The 27,093-nt window shown below is 35.5% G+C and overlaps 1 protein-coding gene across 3 annotated transcripts in view; it reads right to left on the bottom strand.

Moving 5' to 3' along the window:
* The window catches only part of Stag1 (stromal antigen 1), a 371,976-nt gene that overhangs the window by 123,075 nt on the left and 221,808 nt on the right, over window positions 1-27,093 (bottom strand). For all 3 annotated transcript variants that reach the window (XM_032910192.1, XM_032910191.1, XM_032910190.1), the window contains 3 exons: window positions 19,350-19,448; window positions 12,607-12,686; window positions 5,780-5,887 (listed from right to left, as the gene is read on the bottom strand). In XM_032910192.1, the coding sequence (XP_032766083.1) occupies window positions 5,780-5,887; window positions 12,607-12,686; window positions 19,350-19,448 (287 nt within the window). The remainder of the gene's footprint in view (window positions 1-5,779; window positions 5,888-12,606; window positions 12,687-19,349; window positions 19,449-27,093) is intronic.

Raw genomic sequence — 27,093 nt, 5'->3', positions numbered from 1 at the left:
TTAAAAAAAAAAAAAAAAAAAAAAAAAAAAAAAAGTACATTCAGCCAAACCTCCAAAAACTAAACCAGGAAGTCGACAACCTAAAACCACGACGTAATAAAAAGGTCCCACTGACAACAGCACAGGCCAGAATAGACTCACAGCAGTACTCTACCAGACAGACTCACAGCAGCACTCTACCAGACAGACTCACAGCAGCACACTACCAGACAGACTCACAGCAGCACTCTATCAGACCCTCAAAGACTCAGAGTCAATCCTCTTTCATCTAGGAGGAGGAAAGGAAGAAGAAGAAATGAAAGAATGAAAAAGAGAGGGTGGATAGCTTCTTTCTATGAAGTTAGTATCACTCTAATATCAAAATCAGGTAAAGACACTAGAATAACAAAGAAAAACACAGGCCAATTGTTTGAATTAGATACAAAATATAGATTGCTGAATATAGATACAAAAATGCTCAATAAAATACTTGCAAACAAAATACAGAAATACGGGTTGGGGATTTAGCTCAGTGGTAGAGTGCTTGCTTAGCAACCACAAGGCCCTGGGTTCGGTCCCCAGCTCCGAAGAAAGAAAAAAAAATACAGAAATACATAAAAAAGATTATATATGGCTTTATCCCTGCTGTGCTGGGAATGTTTAACAGATACAAATTAATACATTTAATAAACCACAGAAATTGACTTAAAGACAAAAAAAAATCACATTATTATGTCAATATATTCATAAAAGTCTTTGGTAAGATCAAACATGCATTTGAAGTAAAGTTCTAGAAAATTAGTGCTAGAGGGAACATGTTACAAAAAAAATAAAAGCTATACATACACAATCCACATCATCCTAAATGGAGAAACGGTTGAAGTAATCCCAGGGAAGTCAGGAACTACACAGGGATACTCACTACCCTCACTCCCTTTCAATACTGTGTTCAGAATACTACCTAAAGTAATAAGGCAAGAGAAGGGAAAAAACGTTAAAGTATTCCCACTTGAGGTGTTTGATACTATATATTAGAGACCAATGTTGCACGATACAAAGCCAACTTTCACCAATCAAGAGTTTCATCCTAAAACAAAAGAATGTATCTTCTTCTCAGCACCTCATGGGACCTTCTCCAAAACTGACCATATAATCAGTCAAGAAACAGGCCTCAACAGATACATGAAGACTGAAATAATCCCAGACATCCTATCAGGTCATCACAGACTAAGGCTGGTCTTCACTAACAACAAAACCAGAAAGCCCACACACACATGGAAGTGAACAACTCTCAAGGATAACTTGGTCAGGGAAGAAAGAAGGAAATTAAAGACGTTTTAGCATTTATTGAAAATGAAGGCACAATATACCCAAACTTACAGGACACCATGAAAGCAGTGCTAAGAGGGAAACTTATAGCCCTGAGTGCCTCCAAAAGAAACTGGAGAGAGCATACACTAGCAACTTAACAGAACATCTGAAAGCAAATATACCCAAGGGGAGCAGATGGCAGGAAATAATCACTGAGGGCTGAAATAAACCAAGTAGAAATAAAGAAAACTATACAAAGAATCAACAAAACCAGGAGCTGGTTCTTTGAGAAAATCAACAAGATAGATAAACCCTTAGCCAGACTAACCAGAGGGCACAGAGACAGTATACAAATGACCAATGTGGAGAAATAAATGTAAACCTTCATTCACTGTTAAAGGGATTGCAAACTATGGATACTGGTTTGGAGAATTCTCAAAAAGCTGTTAAGTATAAATCTAGCATTTGGCACAGCTATACTACTTCTTGGCATATGTCCAAAGGGCTCCATCATATTCCAGATACTGGATTGGCCATTGCTACTCTACTTACAAAAATAAAACAGCCTAAATGTCCCCCAACTGATGAATGGATGACGAAAATGTGGTACATATATACTATGTAATACTATTCAAATATAAAGAAAAATGAAGTCATGAACCTTGAAGGTAAATATATGGTAAACTACAAAAGATCATGTTGAGTGAGGTAAACCAGAACCCAGAAAGACGAATGTCTCAAGTTTGCTCTCATTGGAGGCTCCAAGCTACAAATTTTCAGATGTGATGGTATTATCTACAGAAACCAGGGAAGTAGAAAGGATCCAGTGTTGGGGTAGTGGATAGGGGAGTAATAGAAAAATAAAAAGTGGGGAATAGAAGGGTACAAGTGATCTGTTAGGAAAATAAGAAAAGGAGGGGAAGGTCTAATAAGGCAGAGGGGAAGGAGATAATTATAAAACAAAGAGGGAGAAGGGTAAAGAAACAGTAGGGATGTCTGAAAAAGGTTAAAAGAAATTATATTATCAACTCTTAACAAACAATAACAAAAACCACGAAACATACTTAAGTTTGTGAATAAATGTATTTATAGTTTAAATAAAATTTTTTACAGCACTCCCTCCAAAAATCAAAGGATACCTAAAAAAAAAAATTTCCTAATACTAAGCATGAAAGACACCCCTCCCCACCACACCTTTTTGGTTGTTGTTGTTCGAAAGACTGCTAAAATATACAGGTTATTAATATTGCCCCTGGTTGCTACCAAGAGATGTAAGGTAAGTTCCACTTGCTGAAAACACAATACACTTCAGACCAAGAGTTCAGAACTGGAAACCACCTGAACCAATCAAAATAGAGAGCTCAATCTCCATGAATACATCTAGCATCTAAGGTTAAGAGAATATTGTAAAACGGGGTGAAAAGATTTTAAGAGCCAGAGGATCAAGGTCTGTGTTTCCTATTAATGTCAGAATCTACACTTATGTCTCACCAACATGACTGCCTAAACATGAGCTGAACAGTACAACAATAATAGAAAAGCCAGAATGGGTAGAACAAAGGACACAAAGCCTTAGCCCTGTACAAAGAATGACAAGCAACTAAGGAATTCTGAGAGTGGGAGAAGTAGTCTTTTTCAGAGATGAACAGGTCAACCCTGAAAACATACATTAGTAACATTATTTGGGTTGAACTCATTATATGTGTAGGGTGTGTGTGGGGTGTGTGTGTGTGTTGCTAAATACACATATACATATATGCACTTAAAAACTAATGAAAAAAGAAGCTATGACTTTGAAAGAAAGCAAGAAAGAGTTACATGAGGTTTGGAGGAAAAGAAGAGATTACAGTATCATATAATTAATTATTAAATAATAAATATAGTCTTAAAAATAAAAACTCTGGATGAGATTAAATACTTTAGAGCTTACTAATTTGATGACAATTAACAACTATGTAATGTTTATATACTCATGTCTATGTTCATGTCCTATGTACTTTTTTTTTGAAATGGCGTCTTGCCATGTGTCCTAGGGTAGTCTTCTATTCCTGCATTGAAGCAATTCTCTCCTTGTCTCACCCTCCTAAGTTGGGACTAGAAGAGCAAAACAAAATTTATTCATGAAAATTTCATGGATAGCACAGCTTACTTATTACGATTTTAAGATCTACTATATTAAATGGTAGAAGAATTCTAAAAGAAGTCACTAAAGATGAAGTTACTGAAGTGTGAGGAATTTGAGAGAATTAATTTAAAACAAAGCTTTCAAAATTTACACAGAAATTGCTAGATGTATTCATGGAGATTGGGCTCTCTATTTTGATTGGTTGAGAGTTTTGGTAATGGTCTTCATCTGTTGCAAAGAGAAGTTTCCTTGGTGGAAGGCTAGGACTACACTTCTCTGTGAGTGTAAGGACATTTATTTAGATTGTATATTAACAAAAACCCAAGACACAGTGGAGGCTAACTATTTGGGATTTTTATGTTAAAATTTCTCATTAAAATTTCTAGCAAACATTTAAAATTCAGCCATATAATATAGATAAAATAAGTGTTCCATCTTTAACTCAAGTTCTACAGCTTATGGTTTTATATATGTATATATTTAATAAATTATATATCAATCATATCAAATATGATAGATTATATATTAATTATATATTATGTGTATGTTATATATAATAGATGTTATAGCGCGCGCACACACACACACACACACACACGTCCTTTATTTTCTCGGTGAAGCTAGAAAAGCAATAAATTCTTTCTAAATTCACAAAACCTTCTGAGGAGTTGGATAGACAATACAGACTAACTATATCGTAGAAAGGGAAGACAAATACTCTGTGGCATATACAACATCCCAAGAAAAATGTAGTCAAGGTGTCAGAGTAACTGGCAAGTTCAATACGACTTTAAAAATCATGTCTATGAGGCTGGGTAGAGCTTAGCAGTAGAATGCTTGCCTGGCATGTGTGAGAGGCCATGGAGTCAAGCCTGAAAACCTTACACTCTTCCTATCTGCTTTCACTACCAGCATGTACTAGTACCTAGCTTTTATTTACAAAATATTTTTAAGATAAAAAACTTTTGTATAATCACATGTAATGAACCTTTTGTTTCCCGCCCACCCCCAACTGAAGTCACTAAGTCTGGAAAAAAAAAAAAAACAAAACCCCAAAATGAAAACAAAGCAAAAGACATAAACAAGAACAAGAATGTATACAGTAAGATAAATTAATCTACTAAATTATACAACATTTATAATGATCCATAATAAAAGTCAATTTTATAGTAGCTTATATTTATTAACTCTAGTTAAGTGCTACAGTCAGCCAAAATTTAAAAAGAACTTAATAAAATAACTGTAGTTATGTATATAAAACCTTCAGAATCACAACATCATACTGATTATAATAATGATCCCAAAGAAAAGAATGGAAAGAAAACATGAAAATATGGGAGTCAGATGCAAGGGGATACGACCAATGTGCAGATGCTTCAGTTCTTCTTAAAAGGGGGAACAAAAATATTCATAGGAGAAGATATGGAGACAAAGTTTGGAGCAGAGACTGAGGAATGGCCATTCAGAGACTGCCCCACCTGGGAATCCAGCCCATATACATACAGCCACCAAACCCAGACAATATTGCTAATGCCAAGAAGTGCATGCTGACAGGAACCTGGTATAGCTGTCTCCTGAGAATCTCTGCCAGAGCATGACAAATACAGAAGTGAATGCTTGCAGCCAACCTTTGAACTGAGAACGGGATCCCCATTGGAGGAGTTAGAGAAAGGATTGAAGGAGCTGAAGGGGTTTGCAACCCTATAAGAACAACAATACCAACCAACGAGTCCCAGGGACTAAATCACTACCCAAAGAGTACACGTGGACAGACCAATGGCTCCAGCTGCATATGTAGCAGAGGATGGCCTTGTTGGGCACCAATGGGAGGAAAAGCTCTTGGTCCTGCCAAGGCTGGACCTCCTAGTGTAGAGGAATATCAGGGTGGGGAGGCGGGAAGGAGGGTGGTTGGGGAGGGGGAACACCCTCATAGAAGAAAGGGGGAGAAGGGGATAGGGGCTTCTGGATGAGAAACCAGGAAAAGGAATAACATTTGAAATGTAAATAAAAAATATTCAATAAAAAAGACTTTTGTGAGTTTTAAAAGTCTATTCTCATACCCATCTAAGAAACACATTTCATATTTCACAGAAGAGGAATATGACACATGTCTCACCAGTCTCCCAGATAATGAACCATAATATAGGAAAATATAGGAAATAGTCTACAAAGTTTCAGAGCATCAATACAATGAAGAGAACATTTTAAGTCCTATGTTCAGTCACGGATATTACCCTCTTCCACTACCCGAACATTATTAGCAAGTGCTTTTAACCACTGAGATCTACCTTTTCAGTACTTTTCTACTAACTTAACACAAAGCCACATACAAGAGTTGTCCATGTTACAAGGTAACAGACTCACTTTTTGTGCAGAAACTCTCCAGCTGCCACAGCAACAGGGCGATGTGCTGAGTACACCAAATGGTAGACATTTTCACAGTCTTCATTGGAAAGAGCTTCTTCACTTCCACTGAAAATGTAAAGTTACATCAGAACCACAGAAACATTTTATTTATGTAATCCCTAATTTAATTTATGCAAAGTGATTATAAAAGCTGAAGACACACCCATTTTACTTGTTTCCTCTACATTAAAAGTAGTATTTCACCTTAATTGTAAATGTATTCACTATATGAAATTTAGAAAATCCAGCTTAAAGAAACATTTCCCAGTTTTTCCATGTGAAACATCCACTTATAATGACAGTCCATACCTTAGAAATATATACTAGAGTAAGTATGCAAGCTCTTTAAAGGAGCACAAGGCGTTTCATCTTTAAATATACTTAAGGAACACATTTGTCCTTGTTTCAAACAACTAATGACACTAGGTTACTAATTTTCCCAGAACCATATCAATGAAATAGTATTTTATCATCTAGTTGTAACGTCAATTTCCCACTAAATACACCCAATTCGCTTAAGTATTACATTTGTCTGTCTGTCTGCATGTTTATTTATTTGTTCATTTGTTTGTTTATATGATAGGCATAGCTCTCATTTGGTCAAAGAACAACATTTGAAAGTTGGTTCTTTTCTCCCACCATGTTGGTCCCTGGGATTCAATCCAAGTCATCAAGTTTGGGGAGGTAAACCTCTATACAAGCAGAAGCATCTTTTTAGTTCCAGCCATTCCTTTACTAACATAATTTTTCTATTATTACATTCCTTTACTCATAATTCTGTGATCAAAATGTATTTTAAGCCCTTTTGTGCCAAAATGAAACATCCATTTCCTGCTTATTAGTATACTTTTAAATGATTAATATTACTACAGCTAGTTTGAATACTTAATTATTGAGCTGCATAGGTCCCTGGCAACATATAGTTTTACAAGTTTATTTCATAGATTCTCAAATGCAGATGTCTTTTACCCAAGAACTTCAAGAATCTAGTAAATATAATTAGAACGCTCTTATCACCAAAGGACTGCAGTTGAGTCAATTCCAGGAAGAAACTATAGCCTTGTCTGAAAGCCATAAATGGCAAAAATGGCAGATAAACTATAGTTATTTAAATATTCTCCCTATCACAACCAATAATGCTAGTTCCATTATGGTAAGGCAGGTAGGATAATGTAAGCAGTGACCAATCTTATTCCTAACAGACATTAGAAGAAATACTAGGTATAAAAGAACCAACTTTATATATCTATACATTCCATATCCCCAGAGTTAGAAGACTTCAATCGAGACAGACAAATTTCAGGACTGCCAACAGGAGTTAGTAAGTTAGGACAACTGTAACCGTCCAGCTCACAGGCTCAGGATCCTGAAACAAAGTATGTATTATCAGTGTAATGGGGAAAAATACTCAGGAAAAATACCCCGATTTAAACTTCTGTCTCAGAAATACAAACTCATAAATACGAGGAAATATTGCACTAAATGTAGAATTATGGCTGTAATTCCAGAGGCTGAGAAAGAAGAGAGGGAGTTTGAGGTCAGGCTGAGCCACACTGTCATACTTTGTTGGGAGAAAAAACAAAAACAAAACAAAACAGTAGCAGAGCTGACAGATGGCACAAAAATATTTAAAGGAGTTTATAATGGGATATAAAATGTGATTTTACCTGATGTGGGAAGGGTTACCAGTAATCCTATGTGCCAAGAAAAGTAAAGCCAGGTCGTTTCATGCACATTCTATAAGAGACCGGTAAGCTAGATTTTGATTCTTACCTCATTATCAAGTAAGATACTAAACTAGATAAAATTAGGAGACTGTGAAATTGCATTAGGACATGTGATTTTATTTTTTAAATGGAACAGTGTTAGAAACTGTAATATAATGAAACTTTTATAGATTCTTGAATTTTTGTTATGGGTATAGGTGCTTTGTCTGTATGTCTGTGTACAGTATCTGAGCCTGGTGAACATGAAAAAGAGTCTCCTATGTTTCCTGGAACTGGAGCTATAGACAGTTGTGGGTTGCCATGTAGAATTGAAATTGCATCTTTTTAAAGAGCAGTTAGTGCTCTTAACTTGCTGAGTCCTCTCTCTTGCCCCATCATGAGGTATTTATAAAGATAGTAAGACACATCAAGTCTCAGAAAACTGTGAAAACTTTATAAATATGTCTTGAGATTATTTTCATGACCTGGTACACAGCAAGAGCATAAAGAGTGCTAAAAGAAAAAAGACTGCATGGCGGAGCCCACGAAAGCAGAGAAAAAAGGCAAGTGAGGAGACCTCCTCCATGTAGAAGCTCTTGGTTTCCTATAAGCCATGTATGGGATATTTACTAATGAGCCAACATGAATAGTTCCAAAAGACATTGTCCAATAAAATTGTCTGAAAAACCAAGTAGATCCAACACAGAAAACCTGAAAGTCAGGCCTAAGTGAGAAGGCAGAAGAAACAATGATGCACAGGCTTCTCTGAGATATCTGTAATCACAAATCCCTAGAACAGAGAGAGATATCTGAGTAATGTATAGAAGAACAGATGTAATCCATGACTTAGGTTAAGACACAGAGAGAGGGAACATTGTATCTGGAACACATCAGATAGTTCTATTCTTTCTATTTCAATAAAAATTCAGGAAAATAAAACTTAAGAGATTACTGAAATTGGGCAACCTATTTTCTAAGTTTGCTATAAAAAGAACACGTTTTTCTCCAGCCAAACAAGTTCTTAGATAGTTTGAAAACATTCTTGACAAAATAGAATTAGCTTAGTATATTAAAAAAAAAGTATTTAAAAGGAAAGAAAATTTCATAAATGATTAGGAAAATGGTACACAATAATACCAATCTGAACATAAAGACATCTATCAATACACCATGAAGCATACCAATATATGAAAGAAAGGAAAGTCAACATCTATGACTAGAGACTAATATATTGCTCTTAAAAAAGGTAAAGAAGGCCCAAGAGAAGGCTCAGTAGTTATGAGCAGGTACTGCTTTTGGAACTGAAGGACCTGGGTTGAGTGGTTTACAAACACCTATAACTCCAGTTCTAGGATATTCAATGACTTTGGCTTCTGTAGGTACACACAGGGACATACATACATATATACACGTAATTTAAAGAATAAACATGAAAAAGGTAAAATAGTAATATATAGTATAGATACTGGGTACTGTAAATAAATTCAAAGTAATGAATGAAAATGTGTGTGTGTGTGTATATATATATATATGAATATGAATATAAATGCTTATTTATTTTTCTACAACAGTGGATTGAGTACAGGCCTTGTCCATGCTAGGAAAAGTATCTTGAAAATTATTGTTCTCAATTTTGTTATATTGATTTATTTTCCTTGTGAGAGTGAAGAATAAATGTGCACGTTAGAGGGAGTTAGAGGACAATTTGTGTGAGTTGGCTTTTCCTTTCTACGATGAAAGTTCCTGGGATCAAACTCATTAGATCCCAGGCTTGGCAGAAAGCACGTTTATTTGTTGAGCTAACATGCTGCTCCTCCAATCACATTGTTTATAAAAACATACTCAACATTGCCTAGAATATTCAGAACATGTTCTGAGATAATAGAATAAAATACAAAGGAATACTGTTTTTTAAATAAACTACCTGTAGGTGATAAATATATATAATAGGATATAATAAAACTAGAAAACATAAAGGGAATCAAAGTACTCATGAACGAATGTTCATAAATGACTGCTTGTTCCACCATATTTTTGTAAACAATGTCTTTAAAAGTAAATTCATTTCGTTAAACTTATTAACTGACAGGCATGAGATAAGTGAGCCAAAAGACAGTACATCACTGAAAATAGTAAGATGGACAAACCTCTTGTGTTGTTTATGAAGAAAAAAAATAGAAGAGAATGAAAAAAGAATAAAACATTTTCAAAAGTAATGAAAACCTCAGTTGGCTGCAGCAGTGCCATCTCCTTCAGCTGGGTAACTACTGAAGCCATAGAACACTGAGGAGAGGAGGCTCAGATCAAAGAGGAGATGACAGGTGGCAAATGTTACCACAACACAATTACATATATATGAAACTCTAAAAAATTATGAAAAGGAAACTCAATGATATACTTTAGAAGAGCAACATCCCAACAAGACAACATATGCTATTAAATAAAATACACAATATCAGGAACAGGTCACATCTGTCTAAGTTGTCTAAAGAGACCTTAAAAACACTGTAAGGAAGTGCCAATGACATCACATTATTTGTGGCAGAAAATATGAAGTAACCGAGCTTGTATTCAACTTGAAAATTCACTATTGGCTAGTGTTCAACGTGTCCTATACATATTACAGGAGAGAAATAACCAATCTAATCTAGCTATAAAGTCTGTAAGATATGACAACCTGCCTGCAAGAGTGGTGCAAATCTTATGGAGGTAACCAACCACTTAAAAAGAACAAAAGCAATTTAAGGCATGCTCCATGAACATTGTTAATGAGGTCATGAACCTGAGAATACAGAGGTTATGGACCCAAGAGGAAAACCTATTATTATTCTAATAAATGAACAAAGCAATAAAATGATCACTAATTACATATTGCTATAACCCTAGATCAGTGACTCATTTAAATCTCATCAGAGAAGCTTCTTCTTGTGGTAGATGGTAATTAACGTAGAGCCACAAATGGACAGTGTACAGAGAATCAATAACTCTGGAGTACTTAGACCTTTTCTGCCTTGACCCTGAGGTATCTATGTAGAAGAGGACTTAGTGTAATTTTTTTACACTTTTGGTAATTACTTTAAGGAAACACCATTTCCCAGACACAACCAGGTAGGTGCATATATGATGTCACAGACACTGACATTTGATTCCATTAATATGAACATTATTTATATTATTCTTTTGTGGTAATGGAGGTAAAACTCAAGGCTATGTGAATGGTAGGAAAGCACTCTGTCAATGAGTTACATTACCAGTCCCACATTTTTTGTTTGTAATTATTAATTAAAAATGACATCAGTTTAAAAAGTGTGTCAAATTTATTCATGAACACACAAATGTAAGCCCAAATGAAACCACTCTAATTTGTAATATTTAAGCAAAACAAAATATACGAGATTCAAATATAATTTATAAAAGGAAGGAAAAGGTGTTTATATTAGATAAATATATTTACTTAATTCAGGCTACTGAAGAGTTCAAAAGCATTCAAAATAAACAGAAATTTTCACTATGTAACAAACTATATTTTGAGCATGAAGCTTCAGGACCTAGTACTTGTATAGGGAGCACCAGGCCCTGGGTTAAATTCCTAACATCACAAGTAAAAATAAAACAAATCCATCCAAAAACTAGTTTACAAATTAATAACAAAGGTACAAATATTTCAAATGCCTTTCATAACAAAACAATATCTGCTATCAAGGATAGTATTAATAGAGCAGGAAGTCTTGGCTATGAAATCACACAAGACAAGAAAATGACAATTATAAAGTTAAAAAGTTTAAATTATTTGTCCAGAATAGTCTAATAATCTGCATGGTAAAAGCAATAGGATCAAGAAAGTATCAGATGTTTAGGAATTCTAAATGTTGTACATATAAGAAGACTTAAATTAAAGGTTTCTTTACTTTATAATAAGTAGATAACACTAAATGCTAATAATGACAATGAAACCATATTGTATTTAATAATTAGCCTATGTAAAAAAATACACACCACTGTGCTCATATACACATATGTAAACCTTCCATATAAAACACACCTAAGGGATATTTGCATACAGAAATGAAAAAAATTTACATAAAATAAATATTTTATTCTTTTATAACATTATAAATTTTGATAGAATGGAGGGTTTGTTTTTTTTTTTTTGCTTTTTAAAAAAGTCTTACAATGTATCCCTGGCTGACATGGGACTCACAGAGATGACAACCACTCCACAACTAGATTAAAGGAAGACACTGTATAGTTCTTACATTTAAAATCACATCAAAGTTTGAGGCATTTGACATGTATATTTTAAGAAAAAATATGAGAACTAGGTAAGTAAGGGTTTTAAAAGTCAAAGAGGAGAGAATCATCTAGTAAGACAGGAAGTCTCAAGTATAACAAATAATATATTAGAAAGCTACAATGATTAAAAAAAAATCAAACAAACAAAAAACATAGCTGTAAGGACATAGAAAAAGGAACCCAAGCAAAATTTGGCATTTGAACAGATACCCGGGGCAGATGTGGTATCATAATGCAGTGAGTTTTTTTAAAACAATTTTGACAGAAAACACATTATCTAAGGGAATTTTTTAGCTCAGTAAACATATAAAATCATTTGTCGATCCACTTAAAACTTTTAAAAATTGATAATAGTTGTCTTATTTCTTTCACTTCTACATTCATAGAAGATCTTTTTGAAAACCTCCTTGTTTTAAAGCCTTGAGTTTTTATTTTAAATAGCAAATTATGACACTTCACAGATACTTTTTCTAGACTGCACAAACTAGCTATTATATGGAGAAAACAGGCATCACTTAAATGAAAAACAACTCCTATCTATAATCCCAGAACTCTGGAATTTGAGGCAGGGAGATTTTTCTGATTTGAGACTAGACTATGCTACACTAAGTTCCAAGCCTGGGCTTCAGTGCGAGACCATGTTTCAAAATACCCAAAATATATTTGGTTATAAGCAGAACCTTAAAAAGTAAAAGCAGAACCTTTGTGTGAAGTAGTAATTAAAGAACTAATCCTGAGAAGAAATTAAAATGGAAAGATGAAACTGTTACCGGACACTATACTTACTGAAGTATCAGAGTAACCAACCGAATGGCTTCCACAGCAACATCATATTCTTTGTCAAGAGTCATTGATACAATGCGATCCTGAAAGAAGTTATAAACAAGTCAACCTTAAATATAAATGAGTCAAGAAAGGCTTAAAGTATTCGAAGGCATATATGCAATGTCAAGAAAGATAAGAAAGTTATCATTCTTTCCTTTTTTAAACATAGTCTCACTATGGCCTAAAACTTGTAGAGATGCATTTGCCTATTCCCCTCGTGCCGGGATTAAAGGCATATATAACCATGCCTTATTTGGCAAACTTTATTCTTGAAATCTTACATAAGTGAGGTATGGAATTTTTGCTTGTTTTGGACAGAAACTTTCTATGTAGCCCTGGCTAGCCTGGAGATCACTATGTAGACCAGACTGACTTAGAGAACCTACAGAGGTCTAACCACCTCTTCGAATCCAGGGCGGTGAAAATGTTTGTCATCAACTGGCATTTCCCAAACACTATGTTAAGTAAACTTTCAATTAAAAACATTTCAAAACTCTTTCCACAGAGAAATTCTCATTTTAAGTAATAACATTCCTTTGAAGCCACAAGTAAGAACTCCTACAGGGTACATGCGCTATGAAGGACGGTATTTATCATCAGTTTCCTAAGAGCTTCCTAAAAAAATGGTGGATTGGAAGCCACGTGTTTGAGACTAAACTGAAGAGAGGTAAGAGAAAAAGCTACCAATTCGGAAACATAAGAAAGAATGATCAAAATCAGAAAAAGACCAGGTGGGATTTTCTCTGTAAAGGCAACAGTTGGTGACGCCAACAGCACAAAGATCTGAGCACTGACTATGCAGCCAGAGACAGGCATCTCCTCCTCTGAAAACGCAGATGGAAGTTTAAATTTGGTGTAACCAGAAAAGAGCATGGAGCCCAAGTTTTGGACAAGCACCGCAAAAATAAAGGAGTCTGAAAAGTAGACATCTGCAAGCCTCGGCACCAGCACCTCCAGTGCTATCCTAAAGAGAGGGGACCACAGAAGAATGCAGCAGAACCTGAAGCACGCTGCTACTGTGGCAGTGCCAGGAGTCCCTAACCAGACCTTTAAGCACCACTGACTGGCAACAGCAGTACAAGTAGGTAAGGTAGTTTCAACCTGAGGTAGATTCAGTAGGTCTACAGCCCCTACAGTGAGGATAAGCTATCCCTCAGCACACAAAGTTTAAGGGAAGAACTTGAATTAATATGTGGACTAATGGAAAAAAGGTGAATACAAGTGACTAGGCCCTCCATTTTTCCCTCAGAGCCTCAAATATGGAAAGTCCTATACACTTATTACCAAAGGACAGTCCAGGAAAATTAGGGAAGAAGTGAATTTTAGCCATAAAAATCCTCATTGCATAGGCATACTTAACATGTTTGAATTATTTAAAGTAATAGCCCACTCATTATTCTCTACCTACAGTTTTAGATACAATATCAATCAATCAATCAATAAATAAAAATTTAAAAAAAAAGGAGCGAACACTCAGTTAAGTAAGACTGTATCTTCTAAGCAGGAAAAAATATTAATACAGGGTACATTTTCATTTTTATCATTAAAATTGCATTTATTTGTTTTTTTGTGCATTTGACTGCATGCACACAAAGGTCAATCAATGTTTCTCTTCTTCAACCATGTGAGTTCTGGTGAAATCTAAGGCCCTCAGGCTTGGCAGCTACGATTTCTACTTGCTGAGTCTTTTCTTGGGTGTCCCCATCCCACCCCTTAAAACACACACAACACACACACACACACACACACACACACACACACACAGAGAGAGAGAGAGAGAGAGAGATTGATTAATTGTCCCCCTCTCAAATTTTCACATCATTCCTTAAAATTGGCTCCCTTAGCAAACAAACAAGTAATCAAAAGCCCTTATTCTATGTGTCTCCAACCCTCATACTGTAATCCCTGAACCTTCTGGGACACAAATGAACTAAGTATCTCTTATGGCTAACACAGAGAATGTTGGTAAGCATTTATTTGTTCCAATAGCTGACTCTTGGAGGACTCCTGCCCTGAATATAAATCCAAGCAAAGACAGTCTGACAGGAGAATTCACATGAAACCAAACTACTGGGAAAAAGGGAGAAATTAAAAATAGCAGATTACAAAAACCGAAAACACTAAGATTCTCACTATGACACTCACTAACATACAACCTATCAATGAACCAAAGCAAAAATAACATAAAAGCAAAAAACTCACAGCAATATCAAAGTACTACATTTAAAAAGGATTAATGATCACAGAGAAAACTAAACAGAAGAAATCAATTTAGGACTAAGAAAAGAACATTATCAAAATAAACAAGACAGTCAGTTACTTGGAAGAAAAATTTAGAAACAGAAAAGAAAAACTGAGGAAGGGAACTCAGATATTGAAAAGAACTAAACTCAAACTGAGCAAATGAAGGAACAAGTACTAAACTGAAACACAGCAGACCCCCCTCAGTTAACTCGGTGTTTTTTCTAACTCCTTCATTGGGGACCCTGTTCTCAGTCCAATGTTTAGCTGTGAGCATTCACCTCTGTATTTGTAACCCCATAGGAAGAACAATATCAACCAATCAGACACCCCAGAGCTCCCAGGGACTAAACCACCAACCAAGGAGTACACATGGACAGACCCATGGCTCCAGCTGCATATGTAGCAGAGGATGGCCTTGTTGGACACCAATGGGAAAACAAGCCATTGGTCCCATGGAGGCTCGAGGCCCCAGTGTAGGGGATGCCAGGACAGGAGATGAGAGGGATTGGGTAGATAGGTGAGTAACACCCTCAAGGAGGCAGAGGGTAAGGGAATGGGATAGGAGGTTTCTGGAGGGGAAACCAAGAAAGGGGATAACATTTGAAATGTAAGTAAAGAAAGTATCCAATAAAAGAAAACAAAAACAAAAACAAAACAAAACAAAACAAAAAAACCAGCAGAAAGCATCAACACCTAAGAGCAAGTGGAAGAACACAAATTCCTGGGATGGGTGATAGCACTGAAACAATGAAAAAGATGGAGATGAAGTGTCTGGAGTAAGATACAGGATTCAATTTATATCATTATTTTGAAAAAGCTTATAGACTGCACACAGAAACTATTTAGAAGGTATAAACTAAGGGGAAATAAATCATCGAGAAGTAACTATTATAATCATCTATGAGCCAAACTTGGAGATAACAATTTGACAAACACTAGTCATCATAAAAGTCCAATGGGTCCTGATATCACATTGGCAGAATACTCAATACTAAACTCATACTTAAAAGCGGTCTTCCAAAATGAAGATTAGGAAAGAAATGTCAGAATTAAGCTCTATCATAGATCAATTATCAACATTTAACACATTTATAATATTCCAAACAGGTAGAGGGATGGGGTTCTTTCCTATGGTGCATAGAACCTTTTAGAAAATTGTAGCCAGGCAGGTGGTGCTGTCACACACCTTTAATATCAGCACTCAGGAGGCAGGCAGCTCAGTTAGAGGCCAACCTCTTCTACAGAACAGTTCCAGGACAGCAAGAGCTACAAAGAAAAGCCCTGTCTAGAAGCTTCCTCTCCCCACCAAAGAATTTTAAGCCAAAAGGAAAGGCTTAACAAATACATAAAAAGTTGAAGTAATCTATAAAATATAATTATATCATAGCAGAAAAAAAAACAGACATTCACGGGAGAACCCTCAAAAACAACACGAATATTAGACGAATGGATGACAGACATTTGAATGAACAATGGATTATTAGAAATAATGGAGGAATTAGAAAATTACTAGACTAACATAAAAACCATAGCTTGACCTTTCAGAACATTCTCTGAGACAGAGCCAAAGCAATCCTAAGAAAAAGCTTACAGCTCAAATGTTAAAAAGCAGAAATCTCCAATATATAGGCCAGCAATACAAGTCAATAGATCTTCAGGTTCCAGAAAAAGAACCAAACACAAACTAGTACACAGAAATCATTAGAGGAAAAAAAATAATGAAATAGAATTCTAAAAGGATAGGTGGAACTAAACAAATATGTCCTTTAAAATGATTAACCAGATTGATTGAACCCTAGCCAAAAGAACTAAAAGAAGACCTAATCAATAAAACTATAGATTAAGAGGAAGATGCTCAAACAGACTCCAATGTACATATTTACCAATGTACATATTTATTAATCACTTTGAATACTTAGTTCGAAAAGCTGAAAAGTAAGAAAAAGGTTGGTTAAAATTCTAAATTCATATAATAATCCAAATTAGAGATACATAGACTTATTATAAGCAGTAAGACTGAAGCAACAATAGAAAAAAAATCTCCACAAACAAAAGCTCAGGAGTGATGAATTCAGAGTTGAATTTTATGAAACTTATAAAGATCTAATGCTGATGATTCACACTATGTGGCATGAAACAGAAAAAGATATTAGCCATACTCATTCTACTAAGCTAGGATTACTGACACTAAAACTATAAAAAGATAAAAAAAACAAAAAACAAAAATATGTTTCAATCAAACTAAAAGACATATTAATACCCTATAACACAAATGGTTTCATCCAAGGGATGCAAGGCTGGTTTAATGTATGCTCTCCAATGACTATAATATACCACAGGACAGACTTAAAACATATAAAAGAAATCACAGTAACATCACCATAGAAAAAGAAAAAGCATCTGTTTTCATAACAAAAGTTATTTCAATATGTTTTCACGACAAAAGTCCTAAAGATATTAGATAGGACATATCGCAGAAGAATAAAATAAATATATAGCCAAATATTTACACTTGCTAGAGAAATAGCATTTTCTCTAAAATAATAAAAAAAGATAGGGTGTTCTTCACTCGTATCTGGAATTGAGTTTGAAGTTAAAGCATCAAGACAAATCAAATATCCCTATTTGGGGATGATCTGATGTTATACTCAACATCCTATAGATGTACCAGAAAACACTGATAAATTCAGTAAAATTTCAGGATACAAAATCAGCATAACATCCACTATCTTTTTCTTACACCAACAAGTAATTTGCTGAAGAATAATTAGGGGAAAAATAATTACATTCACAATAACCTCAAAAAGGATTAGAGGCACAGTTCAATGGTCAACAGCACTCGTTTCAGAAGCTTAGCAGCCTGAGTTTGATCATTGAGACCCATGTAAAGTTGGGAGGAAAAATACCCAAGTCTAAAGAATTGTCTTTTCACTTCTACACTTGTGTCATGGCATGTAGACCCAGCCCACAATCAAGGATAATCAATCCTAAACAATTAAGTTGAAGAATTCAAAAAGTGAAATTTCAAGGCACCATAGAAATAAACTGCAGACTTTCCTAATGCTGTGACCCTTTCTCACAGTTCCTCATGTTGTGGGGTCTCCAATCATAAAATTATTTCACTACTACTTCATCACTGTAATTTTGCTACTCTTATAAATCTTATTGCAAATATCTGTGTTTTTTGATAGTCTTTGGCAACTCATGTCAACGGATTGTTTGATCCAAAAGGAGTCCCGCGTCACAGGTTGAGAAACACCACATTCCATGGTTCTAGTTGGTAGGATTACTGTTATAGGGATCATAATTCATAGCAGGGAGAACACTATGGAGACAGCACAATACCGACCTTTGAAGTACATATAGTGATAATGGCAAAAACAGCAAGATATTGGGACAGAAAACCAGATGTGTGGATCAAAGGCCTCAGAAACAAATACATGCAAACTTTTTTAACTTTTTATGTTGTTAATAATACACACTAGAAAACAAAATAAAACAAAACTCAAAACACAGTCTATTTAACAAATGGTGTTGGCAATACAAGGTATCTGCTTGCAGAAGTATGAACCTAGATCTTCATCTCCTTTTCTACCATCAAAATTAATTCCAATGGATTAGAGGTTTTAAAGCCTTAAACATTAACATTATTGAGGGGGAACACTTCACAATATAGACATAGGCAAGAACTTTCTGAAGCAGCACAGCAAGCAGTCAAAAACATTGCTAAGTTTGACTATCTGAAATTAAAAACCTCTTTCATATTAAAGGAAAACAACATCCAAACTGGAAGAAAATCATTGACAGCTATACTTTACAAAAGGAGTTAGTATCCAGAAGATATAAAGAACTATAAAAGTTAAAACCGAAACTCCAGAACAGCCCATCAACAAATAAGCTAATGAATTAAACGAAAAACTATCAAAATAAGAAATACGAGAGAACAACAAATATTTTTAAAAGTATTAACATTCTTAGCAATCAGGAAAATTTAAAAATTACTTTGTAATCTAGCCTCATCCCAGTCAAAATAACCATCACCCAGAAAGAAAATGGTGTTGATAAGAATGTAGGGATAAAGAACCTTATCCATAATTATACAAATATATTCTGTGGTAGACATTATAGAAATCAGTATGGGGAGGGTCTCAACGTTAAAAATATAACTAACACGAAACATTAATTCCATTCTCAGCCACTTCTACAAAAGACTCTGTCTTATCACTGAAATTCTTATAATCCATAGTTTCTTGCCACTCACAGTGGCAAGAAAATACAATTAGTCTAGATGTCTATCAACTAATAGACTACGAAAGTGTGGTATATATACAAAATATAACTTTATTCAGCTAAAAAGAAAAGTGAAATAAAATTTGCAAGAAAATGGATAGACCTGGAAATTATTATGAAAGGTAACAGATTCAGAAATAAAAATGTAAGCTCATCATTTTGACACTTACCTTGAATCGATTAGTAAACAGCTCCAATTTGGGGAATAATTCTCTATTGGTATACAGGCTTTGTAGAGCTTTCAAACACTTCAGTCTGACTTCCCCTTGCTTTAAAAATACAAAGAAAAAAAGAATGAAACAATCATCTCCAGTGTTCAAGAGTTAAAAAAACAATTAAGACTATATGAAGAACAGAATTACTCAGGCTAACTTATTCAACATATTTCATACTTAAACATAAAATTAGAAAGACCAATTGCCTAGTCTGATTTAATAAAAACTGCAATAAAAGTTAAGTGACTTACGAATTAAAACTTTTATCAAATATTTAGAAATTATGTCCGACCATGAAATACTGTCCATATGCCTCAGTAGTATGTTAAATTTATAATCTATTTTAACAGGTAGAAAATAGTATGTTCACTTGTTCTGTTTATAATTATAGAATGATCCCACAAAAATAATCTTCTATTAAGGGAAAATCATTTATTTATCCAACCAATATTTCACATATGCTTTTCTATATCACCGAGAAAAGAGAGCATTTAGGAAAACGGCCAAGTAGCAAACTACTTAAAATGGAGCCAAACTCTATAGAAAGAAGAGTTTTAGAAATACTATCATCTATTCATTAGCAGAATACTGCAGTCTACTGAGCTAAATCCCTATCGCAGCAGAGAGGATCCCTAACAAAGTCATTAAATTTAGGAGGTGAGAGACTCTCAGGACTCAAAGAGGGGGGCCCTAGATGAAATGACCTACAATGGGGAGAGGGAACTTGTAGAGCTCACCTCCAGCAGAAAGACAGGGCATCAAGTGAGGGATGGGGTTGCTATACCACAGTCAGAACTCTGACCTATAATTGTTCCTGTCTGAAAGAACTGCAGGGATGGAAATGGAGAAGAGTGTGAGGAAAAGGAGGTCCAGCGACAGGTTCAACGTGGGATCTAGCTCAAGGAGAGGCCCCAAGGCCTGACACTTTATTGAGGCTCATAAAAAGGATCTATCATGACTGTCCTCAAAAAGACTCAACAAGCAGCTGAAAGAGTCAGATGCAGATATGTGCACTCAACAATGAAAAGAAGCTGCTGACCCCTGTAGTAGAATTAGGGAAAAGCTGGAGGAAGCTGAGGAAGAGGGCAACCTAGTAGGAGGACCAGCAGTCTCAATTAACCTGGACCCCTGAGATCTCTCAGACCACCAACCAGGCAGCATACACCAGCTGAGATGAAGCCCCTGACACATATACAGCAGAGGACTACCAGGTCTGGGTTCAGTCAGAAAAGATACACCTAACCCTCAAGAGACTGGAGGCCCCAGGGAGCTTAGAGGTCTGGTGGGGTGAGTGAGGTGAGGACATCCTTGTGGAGACAGGGGAAAGGGGGAAGGTATGGGATGTGGGACACCCAGAGGGTGACTGGGAGGGGAATAAAATCTGGAGTGTAAAAGTAAATAAATAAACCATTTAACTCTATCTATCTATCTATCTATCTATCTATCTATCTATCTATCTATCTATCTATCTATCTATCTACCTACCTACCTACCTACCTACCTAACGTATATGAGTGCACTGTAGCTGTCTACAGACAAAAGAGAAGAGGGCATCAGATCTCATTACAGATGGTTGTAAGCCACCATGTGGTTGCTGGAAATTGAGCTCAGGAAGAACACTAAGCCATCTTTCCAGACTCCAATACTTTCTTAATTTACAAAACTATTACAGGGTAAAAGACTTGAACTTCATAAATATAAAGACTGGATTCCCCATCAAAAAGAAAAATTGAATGGAAAACGTTGGAGATCAAAATACATTCAATATCATCTAGAAATCTATCTAAAACTAAGAAAGAATTCAAATAAGATTGAAGTTTCTATACTCTAAAAGTAATGTATTTTGGCAATATCAATCTACTCTGGAAGCAAACAAAATTAGATTTTAGTTTGTAACTCAACAGTCTGTAAGCTGCATAAGAAATGACACAAAACATCAGCTATTTTGGTGGCATTTACAAAATTTCTCTTAAAAATTACATATAGGAGTACACTGATAAAAGTTTGAAAAAATTCAGAAAATGATATTTTTTTAACATTTTAGATTTTGGTAATGTCATTATCATCCATGGTCATTCATAGGACGAATGAATAAATAAAGAGGTACATAAAACCACTTTACTGTATGTGCAGTGTCAAGTAATTTCTATATATCACTGAACAACAGAATGTTTTTCTCTAAATGCTCAACAGGAACTTAAGTACCCACAGCAGATGCTACTCCGATTCCACCCAAATCTCCCATCACTTGGCTACTTCTTTGCCTTTGTCTCTGGTTGGCTGATATTGGGTCTTATTTGAACCCTTTCAGAGAAACTGACCATAGACAATAACCAGCCAGAAAAAAGTCCCAACGGCTTGAGGATAAAACAGTCTAACCCAGGGCTGGAGAGATACCTCGGAAGTCAAAAGGACCTCCTGATCTTCCAGAAGACCTGAGTTCAGTTCCTAGAATCCAAATCAGGCTTCTTATAACAGCCTGTAACTTCACCTAGGTAGGGAATCCAGTACCATGTTTTGTCCACTGCAGGCATGCACACGCATGGCAAACACTTATACAAACAGACGTAGATATAAATAAAACGAATATTTTTATTGTTTTATTTATTTACATTCCAGTTGTTAACCCTCTTCTCAGTCTCCCTCACAATAAAATAAATCTTATCAGTAAAGTCTAATCTTATTTCCTTTATTCCTATGTTCAGCAATATCTACAAGTAATATATTTAAGGTACAATTTATTTTCTTAAGTACCCTGTGAAATCATACACTAAGAAAAGAACTTCTCTAGGAGGTGATAAGCAACAACAGAATAATAAAACAACCCTGAAATCACAGTTTCGTTTGTTTGCCTTATTTATTATACTCTCCTCACTTTCTTACTGGCTATAGCAGAACAGAAACCTCAATACAATCAAAGCTATAAAAGGTAAAGGATTATGCATTTAACATACATAAGATTATAGTAAAGCCAAAAAGTTCTTATTATCTTTCGCATTTTAGCCATTAAAATACCAGTGCAATGTGTTAGTGATATATGTTTGTGGTCATGAAGGTGTAAACAAACTATGTACCTAGAATGCAGTAAAATATAAAATATTCAATTACAGTTACTATGTTGCTTCCTTATGTATCTACCGTAGTATATTTATTATTTCAGAACATACACTTGAGAAATCTAGAGTAAAATAGTATGCTGAGTTAAGCTAACAGCAGCCTCAAACATTTTATGTTTATTGAGCTTCTAGTCTGTTTCAAGCAGCATTATCAAGGTTGTTCATAAATACTGTACATGTTCATACACTGATGAAATGGTCAAATGATACAGGTACCAGAACATAAATTCTATTAAGTGACAAATGACTCAGAATCTGGATTGGTTTATTATGAACATGACCTAACAGAAAAGATGCAAATGAAGTCTTTAAGAACACACTTTGTGGGGCTGGGGATTTAGCTCAGCGGTAGAGCGCTTGCCTAGCGAGTGCAAGGCCCTGGGTTCGGTCCCCAGCTCCGAAAAAAAAAAAAAACAAAAAAAAAAAAAAAAAAAAAAAAAAACCAACTAAAAAAGAACACACTTTGTACTAGATTATTTGAAGATCTTGGTAAGTGACAGTTACTCATACAAAATAACAGTATATTTGCTAATATCCTTATCTGTGGAAGACAATGTATGTTAACTGTACAACATTCAAATGTTTGAGGGAGTGCGGTCAGCGACAACTGTAAGAACTGAAGAATTGAGTGGTGGCTGCTAAGTGTACTGGCTTGTTTTTATGTTCATTTTACATAAGCTAGAGTCATCCTAGAAGACGAAATCTTAAATAAAAACAGGTCTCCTTAAGATTGGCATGTAATAATAACAATCGAAATGTAAATAAGAAATACTCAAGTTAATAAAGATGAAAAAAAAAAAAGATTGGTGTGCAAATGGACAAACTAGAAAATATCATCCTGAGTGAGGTAACTCAGACCCAAAAGTATATGTATGGAATGTATTCACTAATAAGTAGGTATTAGGCAAAAAGTACAGAATTCCCAGGATACAATCCACAAACTCAAGAAGGCTAACAAGCTGAAGGGCCCAAGGGAGAACGCCTCCCTCAATCCCACTTGGGAGGGATAATAGAGGAATCCTAGGAAGGGGTGGGGAGAGAGGGAAGGATATGAGTGAGAAGCACAACAGAGATAAAAAGAGGGGAACATGATCAGGTATTGAGCAGGGAGTGAACAGGACTGAAGTCCTGACGTCCAGCAGAAAGAATCGAAACAGGCAACCTCAGAAGGTAGGAGCTGGAAGGAACCCCTAGACTATACCAGAGACCTAGGAGGTGAGAGGCTCTGAGGACTCTAAGGGAAGAACCTTAGATACACTTTCCTACAGTGGGGAGGGGGAACTTGTAAAGTCCACCTCCAGCAGAGAGAAAGGGCATCATCAAGTAGAGGGATGGAATTACCATCCATCATCAATAACTATGACCCAGAATTGTTCCTGTCTGAAAGATGATGATGTTAGAGGACTTTGAGAAGAGCAAAAAGAACTCCCTTAAAGAAATACAGGAGAACACAGGTAAACAGGTAGAAGCCCTTAAAGAGAAAACATAAAATCCCTTAAGGAATTACAGGAAAAGACAACCAAACAGGTGAAAAAACTGAATAAAACGATCAAGGATCTAAATGTGGAAATAGAAACAATAAAGAAATCACAAAGGGAGACAATCATGGAGATAGAAAACCTAGGAAAGAGATCAAGAGTCACAGATGTCGGCATCACTAACAGAATACAAGAGATAGTAGAGAGAATCTCGGGGGCAGAGGATACCATAGAAACCAGCGACAAAGCAGTGCAAGAAAATGCAAAACACAAAAAGTTCCTAACCCAAAACATCCTGAAAATCTAGGACGCAATGAGAAGAACAAACATAAGGATAATGGGTATAGAAAAGTGAAGATTCCCAACTTAAAGGGCCATGAAATATCTTTAACAAAATTATAGAAGAAACCTTCCCTAACCTAAAGAAAGAGATGCCCATGAACATACAAGAAGCCTATAGAATGTCACATAAGAACCAAAACATCAAATGCACAAAACAAAGGAAGAATATTAAAAGAAATAAGAGAAAAAGGTCAAGAAACATATAAAGGCAGACTTATGAGAATTATACTGGACTTCTCACCAGAGACTATGAAAGCCAGAAGATCCTGGGAAGATGTAATAGACCCCAAAAGAACACAATGTGAGCCCAGGCTATTATACCCAGTAAAACTCTCAATTAACACAAATGGCGAAACCAAGATATTCCATGTCAAAAAAAAGAATTTACACAATTATCTTTCCACAAATCTAGCCCTACAAGGGAAAACTCCAACATAAGGAGGGAAAGTACACCTTAGAAAAAGCAAGAAAGTAATCTTCTTTCAAGTAGTCCAAAAGAAGACAGTCTCACAAACAGAATTCTACCTCTAACAACAAAACAGGAGAAAGCAACGATTACTTTTCCTTAATTTCTCTTAACATCAATGGACTCAATTCCCAAATAAAAAAAGGACTAACAGACTGCATATGTAAACAGGACCCAGCATTTTACTGCATATAGGAAATGCACCTCACTCATACAGACAGACACTACCTACAGGTAAAAAAGACTAGGAAACAAATTTCCAAGCAGATGGTCCCAAGAAACAAGCTGAAGTAGCCATTTAATATCAAATAAAGTTGACTTTCAACTAAAAGTAATCCAAAGAGATGAAGGACACTTCATACTCATCAAAGGAAAAATCAAACAAGATGAGTTCTCAATTCTGAACATCTGTATCCCAAATGCAAGGACACCCAAATTCATAAAGAAACTTTACTAAAGCTAAAAGCACACACTGCATCTCCCATAATAACAGTGAGAAACTTCAACACCCGACTCTCAGCAGTGCACACATCATGGAAACAGAAAGTGAACCGAGACACACTGAAACCAACACAAGTTATGAACCAAATGAATTTAACAGATATCTATAGAACATTTCATCCTAAAACAAAAGAATATACCTTTTTATCAGCACCTCATGTTTCCTTCACCAAAACTGAACATACTAATTGGTCACAAAACAGGCCTCAACAGATACAAGATCGAAATAATCCTACACATCCTATCAGATCACCATGGACTAAGACTGGTTTTCATGAACAACAAGAACAGCAAGCCCACGTACACATAGAAGCTGAATATTGCTTTCCTCAATAACTTGGTCAAGGAAGAAATAAAGAAAGAAATTAAAGATTTTTTTTTTAGAATTTAAGAAAATGAAGGCAAGACATACCTAAACTTACAGGACACAGTGAAAGCAGTGCTAAGAGGAAAGCTCACGGCTCTGAGTGCCTCCAAAAGAAACTGGAGGCAGCATACACCAGCCGCTTGACAGCACTCTAAACGCTCTAGAACAAAAAGAAACAAATACACCTAAGAGGAGCAGACAGCAGGAAATAATCAATCTCAGGGCTGAAATCAACGAAGTAGAAACAAAAAGAACTATAGAAAGATTCAACAAAACCAGGAGTTTTTTTTTTTTTTTTTTTTTTTTTTTTGGGGGGGATCAAGATAGATAAACCCTTAGTCACAGTAACCAGAGGGCACAGAGAGTGGATCCAAATTAACAAAATCAGAAATGAACAGGGAGACAACAACAGAAACTGGGGAAATTAAAAAAATTTATCAGATCCTACTACAAAAGCCTATTAACAAAACTGGAAAATTTGGAGTAAATGGGCAATTTTCTAGACAAGATAACAGGTACCAAAGTTAAATCAGAATAAAATAAACCATCCACACAGTTCCATAACCCCTAAAGAAATAGAAGCAGTCATTAATAGTCTCCCAACCAAAAAAAGCCCATGACCAGATAGGTTTAGTGCAGAATTCTATCAGGCCTTAAAAGAAGACTTAATACAAACACTCATCAAATTATTCAACAAAATAGAAACAGAAGTAATAATACTCAATTCATTCTTTGAAGCCACAATTATGATTATATCTAAACCACACAAAGACCCCACAAGGAAAGAGAGCTTCAGACCAACTTCCCTTATGAACATTGATGCAAAAATACTCCATAAAATTCTCAGAAAATGAATCCATGAACACAACAAATAGAGAGAAACTTGAAGCAATTCCACTGAAATTAGGGGCTACAAAGGCTGCTCACTGTCTCCCTTCTTATTCAATATAGTACTCGAAGTCCTAGCCAGAACAATCAGACAACAAAAGGTCAAAAGGATAAGTATTGGGAAGGAAGAAGTCAAAATATCACAATTTGCAGATGATATGATAGTGTACTTAAGTGACCCCAAAAGTTCTACCAGAGAACTGGAACCAGAAGTTGGAAAGAACCCAGATGCCCTTCAACAGAGGAATGGATATAGAAAATCTGGTACATCTACACAATGGAGGACTACTCAGCTATCAAAAATAGCTTTAATGCATTGTTAGGTACATGGATAGAACTAGAAAATATCATCCTCAGTGATATAATCCAATCCCAAATGAACACACATGGTGAGTAAAGTGGATATTATAAGTGATATTATAAGTGATATTAAAAGCTTGGAATACCCAAGATACAATTAACAGATCACATGAAGTTCAAGAAGGAAGACCAACATGTGGATGCTTCAGTCCTTCTTAGATGGGGGAACAAAATACTCACA

Source organism: Rattus rattus, chromosome 8, assembly GCF_011064425.1.
Source record: "Rattus rattus isolate New Zealand chromosome 8, Rrattus_CSIRO_v1, whole genome shotgun sequence".
Taxonomy (NCBI): domain Eukaryota; kingdom Metazoa; phylum Chordata; class Mammalia; order Rodentia; family Muridae; genus Rattus; species Rattus rattus.
The sequence above is the reverse complement of the archived record's forward strand: the minus strand, read 5'-3'. Positions and strand labels throughout refer to the sequence as shown.